This window comes from Phoca vitulina, unplaced genomic scaffold (assembly GCF_004348235.1).
Source record: "Phoca vitulina isolate PV1807 unplaced genomic scaffold, GSC_HSeal_1.0 scaffold6, whole genome shotgun sequence".
NCBI classification, from domain to species: domain Eukaryota; kingdom Metazoa; phylum Chordata; class Mammalia; order Carnivora; family Phocidae; genus Phoca; species Phoca vitulina.
In genome coordinates this window covers 58,873,712-58,889,788 of record NW_022589709.1, presented here as the reverse complement: position 1 = coordinate 58,889,788, position 16,077 = coordinate 58,873,712, and the positions used below count along the sequence as shown (strand labels likewise).

At 37.5% G+C, this 16,077-nt stretch overlaps 1 protein-coding gene and 1 pseudogene across 1 annotated transcript in view; both read right to left on the bottom strand.

Annotated features, from left to right (window-relative positions):
- TRIM23 (tripartite motif containing 23) overlaps window positions 1–16,077 on the bottom strand; it is a 33,163-nt gene that overhangs the window by 10,441 nt on the left and 6,645 nt on the right. Inside the window, exons 4-7 of the mRNA XM_032404325.1 lie at window positions 12,225–12,503; window positions 11,049–11,231; window positions 7,693–7,908; window positions 3,498–3,632 (exon numbers count right to left, since the gene is read on the bottom strand). Coding sequence (XP_032260216.1) covers window positions 3,498–3,632; window positions 7,693–7,908; window positions 11,049–11,231; window positions 12,225–12,503 — 813 coding nt within the window. The remainder of the gene's footprint in view (window positions 1–3,497; window positions 3,633–7,692; window positions 7,909–11,048; window positions 11,232–12,224; window positions 12,504–16,077) is intronic.
- On the bottom strand, window positions 8,936–9,045 carry LOC116632489 (annotated as a pseudogene).

Sequence of the window (16,077 nt, the reverse complement as noted above, 5' to 3'; positions counted from 1 at the left end):
TATAAAAGAATAGAGGGTTTATATGCAAAAGAAGTTAAATTGTTATCACTTTCCAATAGAATGTTATAACAAGATGTTCTTTGTAATAGCAATGGTAAACACACAAAAATCCATAGAATATACACAAAAGGAAATGAGTAGGGAATCAAACCATGACACTATAAAAAATCACTGAGGGGCGCCTGGGTGGCTCAGTTGGTTAAGCGACTGCCTTCGGCTCAGGTCATGATCCTGGAGTCCCGGGATCGAGTCCCACATCGGGCTCCCTGCTCAGCAGGGAGTCTGCTTCTCCCTCTGACCCTCCTCCCTCTCATGCTCTCTGTCTCTCATTCTCTCTCTCGCAAATAAATAAAATCTTAAAAAAAAAAAAAAAATCACTGAGACACAGAAGAAGGCAGTAAAACAAAAGGAAAGACAAAAAAGCTATAAGATATACAAAAAACAATAAACAGAATGGTAATAACAAGTCCTTACCTATTAATAATTACTTGAAATATAAATGGGTTTAATTCCCCAATGAAAAGACACAAGTTTGACTAAATGGATAAAAAAAACAAGATCTAACAATATGCTGTCTATAGGAGACTCACTTCATATTTAAGGACACAAGAAGGCTGAAAGTGAAAGAAAAGAAAAAGAGATTCCATATAAATCATACTCAAAAAAGAGCAGGGGTGGCAATCCTAGAATGAGACAAAATAAACTTTAAATCAGAAACTGTTATAAGAGACAAAAGTTCATTATATATTGATAAAAGGGTAGATTTACAAATAACATGTAACAATTACAAATATTTGGATTTTTTTTTAAGATTTTATTTATTTGACAGAGAGACAACAAGAGAGTGAACACAAGAGTGGGAGAGGGAGAAGCAGGCTTCCCACTGAACAGGGGCTCGGTCCCAGGACCCTGGGTCATGACCTGAGCCAAAGGCAGACGCTTAACAACTGAGCCACCCAGGCGCCCCTGGATTTTAAATATATGGATAAAAGTTCCAAAATGAGACCCAAAACTATAAAACTCTTAGAAGAAAACATAGTGTAAAATCTTCATGACAATGGATTTGGCAGTGATTTTTTTTTTTATATCACTCCAAAAACACAGCTGACAAACGCAGAAGTAGACAAATGGGACCATATCAATCTTAATCTTTTGTGAATCAAAGGACACTATCAACAAAGTGAAGAAGCAACCTACAAAATGGGACAAAGTATTTGCAAATCATATATCTAAGAATGGATTCCCTTCCAGAATATATAAAAAAACTCCTACAGCTGAATGAAATAAAAAATCAGGGACGCCTGGGTGGCTCAGTCGGTTAAGCGTCTGCCTTCGGCTCAGGTCACAATCCCAGGGTCCTGGGATCGAGCCCCGCATCAGGCTCCCTGCTCTGCGGGAAGCCTGCTTCTCCCTCTCCCACTCCCCCTGCTTGTGTTCCTGCTCTTGCTATGTCTCTCTCTGTCAAATAAATAAATAAAATCTTTAAAAAAAAAAAAAATCAAATAACTCAATTAAAAAACAGGCAAAGGACTTGTACAAAATTTCTCCAAAGAAGATACAAACTGGCCAATAAGCATATGAAATGAGGTTCAACTTCATTAATCTTCAGAGAAATGCAAACCAAAACCACAATGAGGTATCACCTCACACCTATCAGGATGACTACTATCTAAAACAAACAAACAAAAATTAACATGTGTTGATGAAAATGTGGATAAATTGAAACCCTTGTGCACTGTTGGTGGGAATTACGATATGGTACAACCACTATGGAAAACAACATAACATTTCCTCAAAAAAATAAAAATAGAACTACCATATCCAGTAATCTCACTTCTGGATATAACAAAAGAAATGAAATATATATCCAAAAGAAATGAAAGCAAGGTCTCAGAGAGATACATGTACATCCATGTTCACAGCTACACTATTCATAATAGCCAAGATGTGGAAGTAACCCAAATGTCCATCAATGGATGAATGTATAAACAAAATGTGGTATATACAAACAAGGCAATATTATTTAGCCTTAAAAAAGAAGAAAATTCTGTCACATGCCACAACATGGGTGAAATCTGAGGATATACTAATTGAGATCAGCCAGGCATAAAAAGACAAATACTGACTATATGGGCTCCACTTACACGAGGTATTTAGAATACTCAAATTCAAAGAAACAGAAAGTAGAATGGTAGTTACCAGGAGGTGATGAGAGAGTTTATATGGTATGGAAGTTCAGTTTTTCAAAATGCAAAATTCCTGGAGGTATACTGAATGTGAATATATTTAACAATACTGAACGGTACAATTAAAAATGGTTAAGATCAGGGGTGCCTGGGTGGCTTAGTCAGTTAAGCATCCATCTCTTTGATTTCAGCTCAGGTCATGATCTCAGGGTCATGAGACCAAGCCCTGCATCAGGCTCCCTCCATGCTGAGGATAGAGGCTGCTTGAGATTTTCTCTCTCCCTCTGCTGCTCCCCTCCCCCAATGTTCACTTTCTCTTTCCAAAAAAAAAGGTTAAGATGGTAACTTTTATGTTTTTAGCACACACACACACAAAAATGTGATATATCTGCACAATAGAGTACCCTGAAGCTGTAAAAAAAAAAAAGAACAGAAAATTTCACTGAATACTGCTATGGAGTAATCTCCACGACGTACACTTATGTGAAAAGAACACAGTGGAGAAGTGTGTAATGTTTTCTACCTTTAAATGTGATGAGGGTACAAATATATAAATAAATGTATTTCTCTATATTTTTTTAAATGATGAATAAAACTAAGAAAAAATTCTTGATGGGTTTTCTATGGAGAAAGGAGGAAAAGTGTGGAGGGGTTAGGGATGGAAGCTGGACTTCTCTAAATGAACCCTGCTTTGTAGATTTGACTCTGGACCATGTAAATGTTTCACAGAATGATGAAATAAGATTAAGTTCTAAAAAAAACAGACCCTAAAAAGGGGAAAAAAATGAAAACAAATGAACCTTTTAAATTAGGAGCAATTCACTTTAAAAGAGACCAAAATATATCAACCAAGTACAGGCTTTATTTGGTTGGATTTTGTTTCCAGAAACAAAAAATTTTCTTAGCCATCTGGGAGATTTGAATAACTAACTGGATAATGGTTAATATTAGAGATTCATTATTAAATTTTTTAGGTTATGTTTTTAAAACAGTCCTTACCTTTTACAAATACACACAACAATATTTCATAGATGAAATGATATGCTGGGATTTGTTCCAAAATAACCTGAGAGACTGCAGGTAGAAAGGGGAATGGGGAAAAGGATAGATTGAAATAAAGTCTTTAATTGTTAAAGTGGGTGACAGGTACATGGAGATTCATTACACCACTTTCTATTTTCCACTGATAAAACTTTTTTTCAAAAAGAACCTATGAATTTCTTAGTTGTCTCTTCAAGCTGATTATCACGGAATGTAAAACAATTATGATTTATCAGAAGCCATACCTAAAAATGAAGTACTATACATTACCTTTGTAAAAGTGACAGGGATACTGGCATCCAACTGAATGTGATCTGCAACCTCTGTAAACTGCTGTTGCTGTTTTTGCAATGTTTCCAGTAACCTTGTAATTTCCTGTTTTGCCAAAACAACTCTACAATCATCCTAGAAAAGAGAATATAGTTTTCCGGTAAACTTGCTACTTGCTCTCTCTCTCTCGCTCTCTCTCTCTCTCAAATAAATGAATAAATAAAGCTTTTTTTAAAAAAAAGAGGCTTTCAGTAGTAGAATGGATAAATTGTGGTATATTCAGAAAGGCAACACTATACCACAATGAGAACGAGCCACTGTTATACCTGATGATATGAATTTCACAAACATAATGTCGAGTAAAAGAAGAAATGACAAGAAGACTTCATACTGTATGATTCCATTTTTATTAATTACCAAAAGAGACAAAAATTAGATATGCATTAGAAGTCAGGGTAGTGGTTTATCCTCAGAGGGGAAGGCAGGTGGTTATTAGAAGGGAGTCTGAGGGGTTTCTAGGGGTGCTGGTAATGTTCTGTTACTTCATCTGGGTGCTAGTTACACAGGAATGCCCAGTCTGAAAATTCAGCCAGCTGAACACTTATGCACACTGTATGTCCATTGTACTTTTTTAGAAAAAATCTAATACATATGTGTATTGGTTTTTAAAAAATTGACCTAAGGTCAAACTGAAAAGCCTCCCTTGCCCTCTAGATCTCCAGACTCTTTTCAAAGTCAAGCACTTTCTAGTTTCTCAAATATTAATCCACAGATATTCTACACACATACCAATATATTCTTCCTAAGACAGAGATCTAACAATATGTAAGCCCCATGAGAGCAGAGGTGTTCACAGTTTTTGCTCACCGTTGCATATTTACATTAGTTGGTTATGAACTAATAAACTTTGCTTATTATTTGTATGTTGTTCCAGGTGCTCAGAACAAACCCCTGCAATTCTTGCCTTCTACTCTCTCATGCCCCACATACAAACGACTCCTACTGGCTATCCAGAATCTGGACACTTCTCACTCCTACTAGCCAAGCCACTATTCTCTCTCATGGGGAATTCTACAACAGCCTCCAAACTCCTTCTTCCCTTTAACTCTTTCCCTCCATCTTGGCCCTCCTTCAATCTGTTTTTTACACATCAAAGTCATCTTTTTAAGTAAGATCAAGTCATTCTTGTCAAAATTTCACAATGGCTTCTCCATTTCAATCAGTAAAACCTGAAGTCCTTCCAGTGACCCACAAAGCCTTCCTTACAGATAATTCCCTATTACTTCCAGATTTCAGCTTCTATTACCCTCTCCTTTACTTACTCTGTTTCACCCACAGTGGCTTCTTTTGCTGTTCTTCAAATACACCAGGCAGACTGCCCTAGGGTTTTTACTCTAATTGTTTCCTCAGCTGGAGTATTCTTCCCCACATTACGGCTTGAACAAATTCCTTCACCTTCTTCCTTTTTGAGGCTTTGCTCAAATCTCACCTTCTCTTAATGATGCTTACCCTGACCATTTAATAATGCAGTCTGCTGGACCCTCATTTTTTTTGTCCTTAGTTCTTACCACTTTTTCACATGCTATATAATTTACTTATTTAGATATGGTTATGGTTTATTGTCTATCTTCTCCTTGCTAGAATGCTAATTCCACAAGATTATAGCTTTTTGTATGTTTTGTTTACCAAGAGAGTCCATGTATCTAGATTGTACCTGGCACGTGATAGGCACTCAAAACATATTTGCTAAATTAATAGACAAATCCTCACCACTTAGTATCATGCCTTGGACTTAGATGATGCATCATTTTTTTGGAGGGGAAGGATGATTAAGCTTTCTTCTCAAAATTGGTAATAAATGTGTGATGTTCTATCTATTCCTCTGCTTAATTATCTCTGTGGCAGGAACTTTTAAGAATATTGGTGGGGGGGAGGACACCTGGGGGGCTCAATCAGTTGAATGTCTGTCTTCAGCTCAGCCAGGATCAAGCCCCATGTCAGGCTCCCTGCTCAGTGGGGAGTCTGCTTCTCCCTCTCCCCCTGCTCCTTCTTTCATTCTCTCTCTCTCAAATAAATTAATTAAATCTTTAAAAAAAAAAAAAAGTATATTGGTTGGGGTTACGGTTCTATGGCCACAAATCAAAGCAAAAGTTTGGGCACCTGACTGGCTCAGTTGGAAGAGCATGTAACTCTTGATCTCAGGGTTTTGAGTTCGAGCCCCATGATGGGCGTAAAGATTACTTAAATAAATAAAACTTAAGTTGATATGAATGATGACTGTAATACCCTAATTTCATTTGCATTAACACAGTGAGATATCATATCATTAACAATTAGCCATCACTCTGATGAAATGCTTCAGAAACTCTAAAATACCTCTAAATATTTCAGTAACTATGAGCATACTTTTTAACATAATAAATATAAAAATACTTTGAAGTATTCAAGCAAATGAGATCTAGACATAATCCATTTCTGATTTTGCTGTGTAGCTTGATTACCCATCATGAGCTGAACAAGTATTTATTAAGCTCTTTCTATCCAGATACAAAGATAAACAAGATGCATCCGGTCAAACATCTAGAAGGATAAACAATGCCTATTATATCATTCAGGTTCAAATCAGGAGAGAGTAACCATACCAGTTATGTGAGCAGAAAGAATTTGATATGAAGAACTGTTAACTGGGTGTAGTTACTAACTAGGTAACTGAAAGGGTAAAAAGAACTCTGAGGTATCATGGGGAAAGCAACTGTAAGAAACAGCAATCACTCCCAGGGCTGGGGGAATAAAAGGCACATGCTAGAATAATTAACACTTAGAAACTTACAGGAAGGCCCCCATGGAGCCTAAACTCAGGTCTCTAAGGAAAGTGGTCTCCTCATGTGAGCAGTGAAATTCACAGGAACCCCAAGCAAATGGGAACCCCAAGGAAACCACCCCTACCTTCCAGCCTTCCTCTCATGTCTCCTATTAGTGGAGCCTAAACTAACAAGAAGCCAGCTGGTAAAACACATATGTGGTTAGTGGAGTTCCAGTCCCAAAAATCACAGAGCAGAGGAGGAAGACTAAGACTGAAGCTCAAAGACAACTTAATAAATGGCATATACATATTACAATTCAGTGTGATAAGGGCTAAACAACAGTTCAAGGCTGTTGTGTTTATAGCCTGGCCACACTCATATAAGTCTAATCAGGTATTTAAGAGAAAAAGCTCTACAGCAGTAGTAAGTTTAGCTCTACAATGATTTGCAATCAACACAATTACTAGTAATCTGTCAATCAAGATGAGATACACTACAGCTTACTGGGAATTCCTAGGGCAATAATTACCCTTACATCACCGGCTCATGAGAGCAGATCCAAACAGAAATGAGTAAGACTGACATTTTTGGCTAAATAACCTTAAATCTAATTTATTTTAAAAGTGTATCATTTGAAAACTGGGTAAACAAATTGCTTATGATACCTCAACCATCAAAAAACATAGGATGGGGCGCCTGGGTGGCTCGGTCTGTTAAGCATCTGCCTTCAGCTCAAGTCAAGATCTCAGGGTCCTGGGATCAAGCTGGCATTGGGCTCCCAGCTCAGCAGGGAGCCTGCTTCTCCCTCTCCCTCTGCCCCTCCACCCCGCTCATGCTCGCTCTCACTCACACACTCTCTCTCTCTCAAGTAAATAAAATCTTAAAAAAAAACCCAACAAAATATAGGATTACTGTGACATTAGTCAAGAACCAATGAATTAGAGCAGAGATAGGTAGTACATGCTAGAGGGGCACCCAAGAAAAAACAGCAAGGAAGAGACAGTTTTAAAGAATAGCAAACATTTGAGCTAGACTTTGAAGAAGGATTTCCACTATCAGAAAAGGGAGATATAAGCCCACCAAGCAGAGAGAATAGTGCATGCTTAGCAAAGGAGAGTTAAAGGGCTTGGCATGAGTGAAGAATGACAAGACATTAAAAAGCTTCTAGAACCCATGGTTTTATGGTGTGGAGGGCACATGAAGGAGAGGACACTGATATGATTGGTGGAGCAATTCAAGGTTAGAGACCTAAGCACAATGTTACTGCATGCAGTAACATATAATAATAAGAAGAAAATATTTATCAATAAAATAGACTAGTGGTAATTATCTGCTTAACCTTATAAACCCTCCTTCTTAAAGTTTGTCCTAACCATGTTTAACCTACCTACCTGTTGCAAAGTCTTTTCACAATGGAGACATGCTGTTGACACCTGGGACAATAAAATAGTCATATCTTCTTGTTGCTGCCTGAGCCAAATCAGTTTTTCTCGAACATGAGCATCAACAACACTTAGAGCCATTTCTTCTTGACGACACAAAGTTTCATGCAGATCAGAAAAATAAGCTCGGACACATGACCGGGCATTCTCTGCAGTACCTGGCACCTAAGGAAATTAAAATTAGTTTAAAACAACCTTAAACATAACAAAGATTTTATATGTGAATTAATGAAATTTTAAATACCATCTATATCCTTAAAAATTCCAAAATTGCTATCTCAACACTTGATCTTTCTCCTTAACCACAGCCTTTGGATATCCAACTGTTTAAGTGACATCTGAAGCAAAATGGAATACCTACTCTCCCGTCTCTCCCACGGCCAAACCTAGTTTCCTCCATCTCAGTAACTGGCAATGCCATCTTCCATGTTGTTCAAGCTAAAAAAAACTGGAGTCACCCTTAATACTTCTCTTTCATATTCCATAACTAGTCCCTCAGAAAATTCTGACTTCAAAGTATATCCAAAATCTGATAAAGCTTCATCTCCTCCACCTCTACCAACCTGACCTATGACATTATCATCTCTCACCTGATTACAATAGTCTTCTAATTGGTCTCACTAGATCTACTCCTGCCCTCTACAGCGTATTCTCCACCCAGCAGCCAGACCGATCCTTTAAAATGTTAAGTCAAAAACAATTATTCTTCTGCCCAAAATTCTTCAATGGTTTCCCATTCCACTCAGAGTAAAGGCCAAAATCCTTTTATGTGGGGTGTTCAAGGACAGAAGTCCTGAGAAAGCAACATCTGAAGATCTGAAGAAGGTAAGTGAGGAAACCACATCAGTATCTTGAAGAAGAGTATTCCTGACAGAAAGAAGAGCAAGTACCCAATAAGACCCTTCCTGATCTCAACTCCTGCTACACTCTGTCATCCTACTCTAGCTGCATTTAGCCTCCCCACAGTTGTTTCATTTGTTTTTATTGAAGAATAGTTGACATACAATGTTATATTAGTTCCAGGTGTACAACATAGTGATCTGACAATTCTACACATTACTCAGTGCTCACCACAGTAAGTATAGTCACCATCTGTCACTTATTACAGTATTACTGACTATATTCCTTCCTATGCTGTATTTTTCATTTCTGTGTCTTATGTATAATGGCAAGTCTGTACCTCTTAATCCCTAAAAATATAGAACACTTCGTAAATTTGCAAATCATCCTCACACAGGCGCCATATTAATGACTTTTGCTGTATCATTCCAATTTTAGTATATGTGCTACTGAAGTGAGCACTCCACAGTTTCTTAAGTGCATCAGGCACCTCAGGGCCTTTGCACTTGCTCTTCTCTCTGCCTGGAATGCTCTTCCCCCAAATATTAGCATGGGTCTCATTCTCATCTGCTTTACCTCTTTGCTCAATGTTCCTTTTTCAGGGAGTCTGTCCACGAACACCCCATATAAAAGCGCACTCTCCCTTTCTCTTGTTTTTCTCCAAAGCACCTAATATACTTTTGCCATAAGTACTGACCCTTTTCCCATATTAGAATATAAACTGCAAAGGCAGAACTTTTTGACTTATAAAGCAGTATCTCCTTAGCTAGGACAATGCTAAAAGAGCATCTAGCTCTTGTATGTGTTCAGTAAATATCCACTGAATAAAATATTTCCACTCTAGCACAAAATGTCCAATAGAGCCTTCTGTGATAATGGATACATTCTGTATCTGTGTGGTCTAATATGGTAGCCACTAGCTATATGTACTTGAATATACTTGAAATGCAGCTAGTGAAACTGAAAAACCAAATTTTGTATTTTATTTGATTTTTAAATAATTTAAACTTAAATAGCCATATGTGGGTAATGGCTACTACATTTGACAAGGCAGTACTAGTATTATTCCCCAATGACTTAGCTTTAAATTTGTTTGATTACCAAAGCAAAACATTGCATTTTTGTATGTCCCTGTATATTCCATCTGAAAATATTCCTTTCTCCTCCACAATTCAATTTTTTTTTTAATTTTATTTATTTATTTGAGAGAGAGAGACAGAGATAGCGAGAGAGAGCACAAGCAGGGAGGAAAGGGAGAAGCAGGCCTCCAGCAGAGCAGGGAGCCCGATGCAGGGCTTGATCCCAGGACCCCGGGATCATGACCCGAGGCGAAGGCAGATGCCTAACCGACTGAGCCACCCAGGTGTCCCCACAATTCAATTTTAAAAAGCAAGCCCATAATTACCCCCTTAGTTCCTTCCTTCTCTTTACAGCTAAACTTCTTAAAAGTTAAACACACTCACTTCCCAACACCCACTTACTCTTCAATTCACTGGAGGTATCTTCCTTATTATTTCCCAGACATAATACATTCAATATCTTAATTAAACTTATTATCTTGGTCCCATTATCCCTCACAAAATTCTTCCTCCTCCCCCATTAATGCATGATATCACCATCCATTCACTAGGGCAAGAAAGAAATCCAGGCATCATGCCTGACCCTTCAAGTTACTTACATAATCAATATTATCAATCACTAAGACCTACCTATTCTACTACTCTAAAATCTCAAGCCCATCTACCTCTCCCCATTCTCACTACTGTAGTATTTATAGGCCATAAACATCTCTCAACCAGATAATTTCAGCAACCTCCTATTAATAGGTTTTCCTGCTTCCAATTCATCTTCTACATTGAAAAGCTACCTTTCTTAATGCAAATCTGATTATTTTATTCCTACGCTAATTTTTCAATTGCTCATCACTGCCCTTGGGATAAAGTCTAAACTCTTTAACATAGCTAACAAGATCCTGCATGATTTGGCCCTTAACTCTCCAACTTTTTTTTCTTGTCATGCTCCAGCCAATACTCAAAGATCCAACTGTAGTGAACTGAGTTGTTTCAATAATGCATCCAATTCTCACTACCAGGCATTTAACCTATGCTTCCCTCAGTGGGACAATTCACTCTCTACCCCACTCTTCTCCCTGACTAAATTTCTTCAAATCTCAATTTAGTATCTTGTATTCTGGGAAGCTTTCCCTGACTCAGCTAAATTAATGCCCCTCTTATGCAATGCTAAGGCATCCTATACTTCCCCACAAAATAAAGTTACCACATTTAAAACTGGCTTTCTTCTACGATGGATTATAAATTCCATGAAGACAAAGCCTTTTTTAAAAACTTATTTTCAGTCACTAGTGCAGTACTAGCACAGTGTAATTGCTCAATAAATATAAGAAGATGAAAAGGTTAGAAGTAAAAAGGGTAAGAATGTAAAGAGAGAAGAAAAAAATTCCATACATGTTCTGTGTGGGCCATTCCAATTCCATCTTCCACTATTTGTTCTCCTCCTTCAATGTGCTGAACGATTCCAACTAATTTTCTGGAATAATCTGAAATTTCCTCAGTGAAGGTCCGTATGCAGTGAGCCATATCTAAAATTGATGCTCGGATCTGGTTAGCTTCTGGTTCCAATACTGAATGCTAAAGTGCAACAAAATTACAGAAAAGAACTCACAGTATTGACTAATGATATAAAATGCTATTTAAATCACTCCAGTGATAAAAAAAAAAAAAAAGCATCAGCCACAAGTGGCTTTTATAAGACATTTACAAAAAGCACAAGAAAATAAATACTAATTTACCTTCATCCCAAAACTATTTATCCTCCAAAGAAATAATTTAGAATTTGGGAGTCCATTTATTGCTTAATAACAGTCCAAGATGGGGTGCCTGGGTGGCTCAGTTGGTTAAGCATTCAACTCTTGATTTCAGCTCAAGTTGTGATCTCAGGGTTGTGAGATCCAGCACCCCCATCAGGCTCCACACTGGGCATGGAGCCTGCTTAAGATGCTCTCTCTCCCTTGGGGCACCTGGGTGGCAGAGTCCATTAAACCTCTTACTCTTGGTTTCGGCTCAGGCTGTGATTTCAGGGTTGTAGGATCAAGCCCTGCATCAAGCCCCACGTCAAGCCCTGCATCTGGCTCCATGCTCAGCACAGAGTCTGCTAAAGTTTCTCTCTCTCTCTTCCTCTGCCCCTCCCCCCAACACGTTCTCTGTCTTTCTCTAAAATAAATAAATAAATCTTAAAAAAAAGATATTCTCTCTCTCCCTCTCTCCCTCCCTCTAAAAAAAAAAGAATCCAAGAGACTCACTACTTTATAATTTCACCATAAACAGCAGTTCATCAATAGACATAAATATTGTCAACACAATCCAGTGCATTATGAAAACATGCACACAAATTTTGTTTCCTACTGGAAAGCTATTTTTCAGTGAAGAAAGAATGCTAAGGCCTCTCTGAAATTTTTGTTAGGATATTCAAAAATTAAATCTCTCATTTATTTTCATGCCAAGCTCAACTATTCATTACTGAACTCTTCTTAAATTCCTACTTGTCATAAAGAACAAAATCAATGGAAACAAATGGTAGGTTGGTAAACTAGGTAGAGTCATCCAGTCTAATTATATTCATACCTTGTGACCTTGATGTTTTCCATATTCTTTGCAGACACAGCACATAAGTGGGCTAGTTTGACAGCCTTCTTCCAGGCAAACAAACTCAATGGCATGTACCTGATGCTGAGAGCACATGGTTTTCTCATGAGGTTTATCAGCTAGAGGCACTCGTCTGTGTTTTGCTAATGTCTTTGTAGAATGAGTAACTTGAGAACACTCTGAGCACAAATGAGTTGCACATACAGTGCAATATACAGATGCAACGTGAGCTTCATCTTCATCACAACGAATGATGCTCTGACAAACAAGAAATTAATGTCTTCAAACTGAACCTCAATCATTATAACATGACAAATTTTAAAATATAAAAGCCCATAATCTTTTTTTAACTGACCAAGCTTTACATACGAAAATATGCTGGTAATTAAGTAAAAAGGTCATTTATGACTCATCTAAGAAAGTATTCATTTCTATAGGTAAGTGAGAAGCTATTTCCAAAATTGATTATCAATATGTACTATGAATTTGAGGCCAAAAATAAAACTGTTCTCATAGGTTCACAGTCAGTGTAAAGATATCTTCCATGAAAGCCCCTCATTTTATATAAAAGAAACTGAACAATACAGGCTAGAAATCATTTTTTTTTTTAAAGACTAAAAAAACTGATAATAAATACATCCCCTTAATTATTTTTAAGTAATGTCTACACCCAATGTGGAACTTGAACTAACAACCCTGAGGTCAAGAGTCCCATGCTCTACTGACTGAGACAGCCAGGTGCCCCGTGCCCCCCCCCGCCCCCGCTTTCCCCCCGACACTGCTTTAAATACTATTTATCATGGTGATGTATAGAAAAAAGAGAAATGCAAATGCTATTTTGAGAAGCAGGTGTATGCACAAGAATCAGCTGCAAAGTTTTTAAAAACATAGATGCCCAGACTCTAACCTAGGAAATACTTATTCCAATAGATTGTAGTAGAAGCTTGAGCTGTGTACTTTTTTCTAAAACTCAACAGGTGAGTTCACTGCACAATCCTGGGTGAAAAAGCACTGATTTAAGTAAATAAAAAATAAACAAATAAAACCTATGTTATATATAAGCTTTTAAATATTATTTCTAATTTCATGAGTTACTAAAAAGCACCCAGGTTGAAAACCTTTACATGTCAGATAATCAAGAATGTTTTGAAACTTATGCTGAATATTAAAAGGCCATAAATGGAAAGGGAGCAATCTGGCATAAATTGTTCCAGAAATAAAAATTAGAAAACACATCAATGGTGTTATTAAATATCACATTAAATTAAAAAAAGAACCCAAAGGTAAACATTTTTTATTTGCAATTATGAGAAGCAGGTACATGTAAAATTAAAAATTCGTATCTTCTGTTTTCCAGACATGACAAATAACTTACAAGGTCAACATTAGACAATATTCTAATGTCTTTTGAAAGATAAAAGATATAGCACATGAAAGAACTACAAAAATTTTAGAAAACAGTGCTCCCCGCAACTATATGGTCAACCAATCTTCAACAAAGCAGGAAAGAATATCCAATGGAAAAAAAACAGTCTCTTGGGCGCCTGGGTGGCTCAGTCGGTTAAGCGACTGCCTTCGGCTCAGGTCATGATCCTGGAGTCCCGGGATCGAGTCCCGCATCGGGCTCCCTGCTCAGCGGGGAGTCTGCTTCTCCCTCTGACCCTCCTCCCTCTCGTGCTCTCTGTCTCTCATTCTCTCTCTCGCAAATAAATAAATAAAATCTTTAAAAAAAAAAAAAAAAAACAGTCTCTTCAACAAATGGTGTTGGGAAAACTGGATAGCAACATGCAGAAGAATGAAACTGGACCACTTTCTTACACCATATACAAAAATAAATTCAAAATGGATTGAAGACCTAAATGTGAGACAGGAAACCATCAAAATCCTAGAAAAGAACACAGGCAGCAATCTCTGGAACCTCAGCCACAGCAATTTGTTGCTAGACACATCTCCAGAGGGAAGGGAAACAAAAGAGAAGCTGATAAAAAGCTTCTGCACAGCAAAGGAAACAATCAACAAAATTAAAAGGCAACCAAAGGAATGGGAGAAGATATTTGCAAATGACATATCAGATAAAGGGCTAGTATCCAAAATCTATAAAGAACTTATCAAATTCAACATCCCAAAAATAAAAAAAATCCAGTTAAGAACTGGCAGAAGACACGAACAGACATTTCTCAAAAGAAGACATATAAATGGTAAACAGACACGTGAATACTCAACATCACTCATCATCAGGGAACTACAAATCAAAACCATAATGAGATACCACCTCACACCAGTCAGAATAGCCAAAAGTAACAAATCAGGAAACAACAGATGTTAGTGAGATGCAGAGGAAGGGGAACCCTTTGCATTGTTGGTGGGAATACAAACTGGGGCAGCCACTCTGCAAAACAGTATGGAGGTTCCTCAAAAAGTTAAAAATAGAAGTACCCTACAACCCAGCAATTACACTACTAGATATTTTAAGGATACAAAAATAGTAATTTGAAGGGGCACATGCACCCCAATGTTTATAGCAGCACTATCCACAATAGCCAAAATATGGAAAAAGCACAAATGTCCATCGACAGATGAATGGATAAAGATGTGGTATGTATATACAATGGAATACTACTCAGCCATAAAAAATAATGAAATTTGCAATGACATGGATGGAACTAGAGGGTATTATGCTAAGCAAAATAAATCAGAGAAAGACAAATACCGTATGATTTCACTCATGTGGAATCTAAGAAACAAAAAAGATGAACATGGGGGAAGGGAAAAAATACAATAAGATAAAAACAGAGAGGGAAGCAAACTATAAGAGATACTTAACTATAGGGAACAACCTGAGATTGCTGGAGGGGGGGGTTGGGGGGGATGGGTTAATGGGTGATGGGCATTAAGGAGGGCACATGATGTAATGAGCACTGGGTGTTCTATGCAAGTGATGAATCACTAAATTTACCCCTGAAACTAATACTACACTACATGTTAACTAGCTTGAATTTAAATAAAATCTCGAAGGAAAAAAAATAAAAAGAAAACAGTGCTCCAGTTTGAAATTCAACTCAGTGATTCACTTTACATAAAGAAATCATGATTTAGGGGTGCCTGGGTGGCTCAGTCGTTAAGGGTCTGCCTTCGGCTCAGGTCATGGTCCCAGGGTCCTGGGATCGAGTCCCATATCGGGCTCTCTGCTCCGCGGGAAGCCTGCTTCTCCCTCTCCCACTCCCCCTTGCTTGTGTTCCCTCTCTCACTGTGTCTCTCTCTGTCAAATAAATAAATAAAATCTTTAAAAAAAAAAAGAAATCATGATTTAATAAGAGAAGTAGAAATCAGATATTTTTTTCCTTGATACTAAACCTGTTATTTTAAAGTTGATCGCCAAAATCATTACTGTTATTTACTACAACTATTCTTATATCTAGTAGAGTAATATGAGCTATGTGGACAATTCTTCAAGCATTAAAAATGTATTTTAAGGGGCGCCTGGCTGACTCAGTCCATTGAGCATGCAACTCTTGATCTCAGGGTCATGAGTCCAAGCCCCACATTGGGCGTGGAGCTTACTTAATTGAAAAAATAAAAAATAAAAAAATAAGAATGTATTTTAACCTGTGTTAATGAGCTTCGTTCTAATATTTACTGGACGATCGGCCTGTTGGATAGAGAGAGTATACTTACACACAATTTAAACTTTTCATGAAGATATTTAATAGTAGTGATTCCCTCAGGAGCTACTGCTATTTTTGAAGCATTTGGCCTCTATACTACCTGGCCTCTTTCAAGGAGTTCTCTTTCTTTGTGCTGTACTATTTATTGTTGATTCACTTTTGCACTC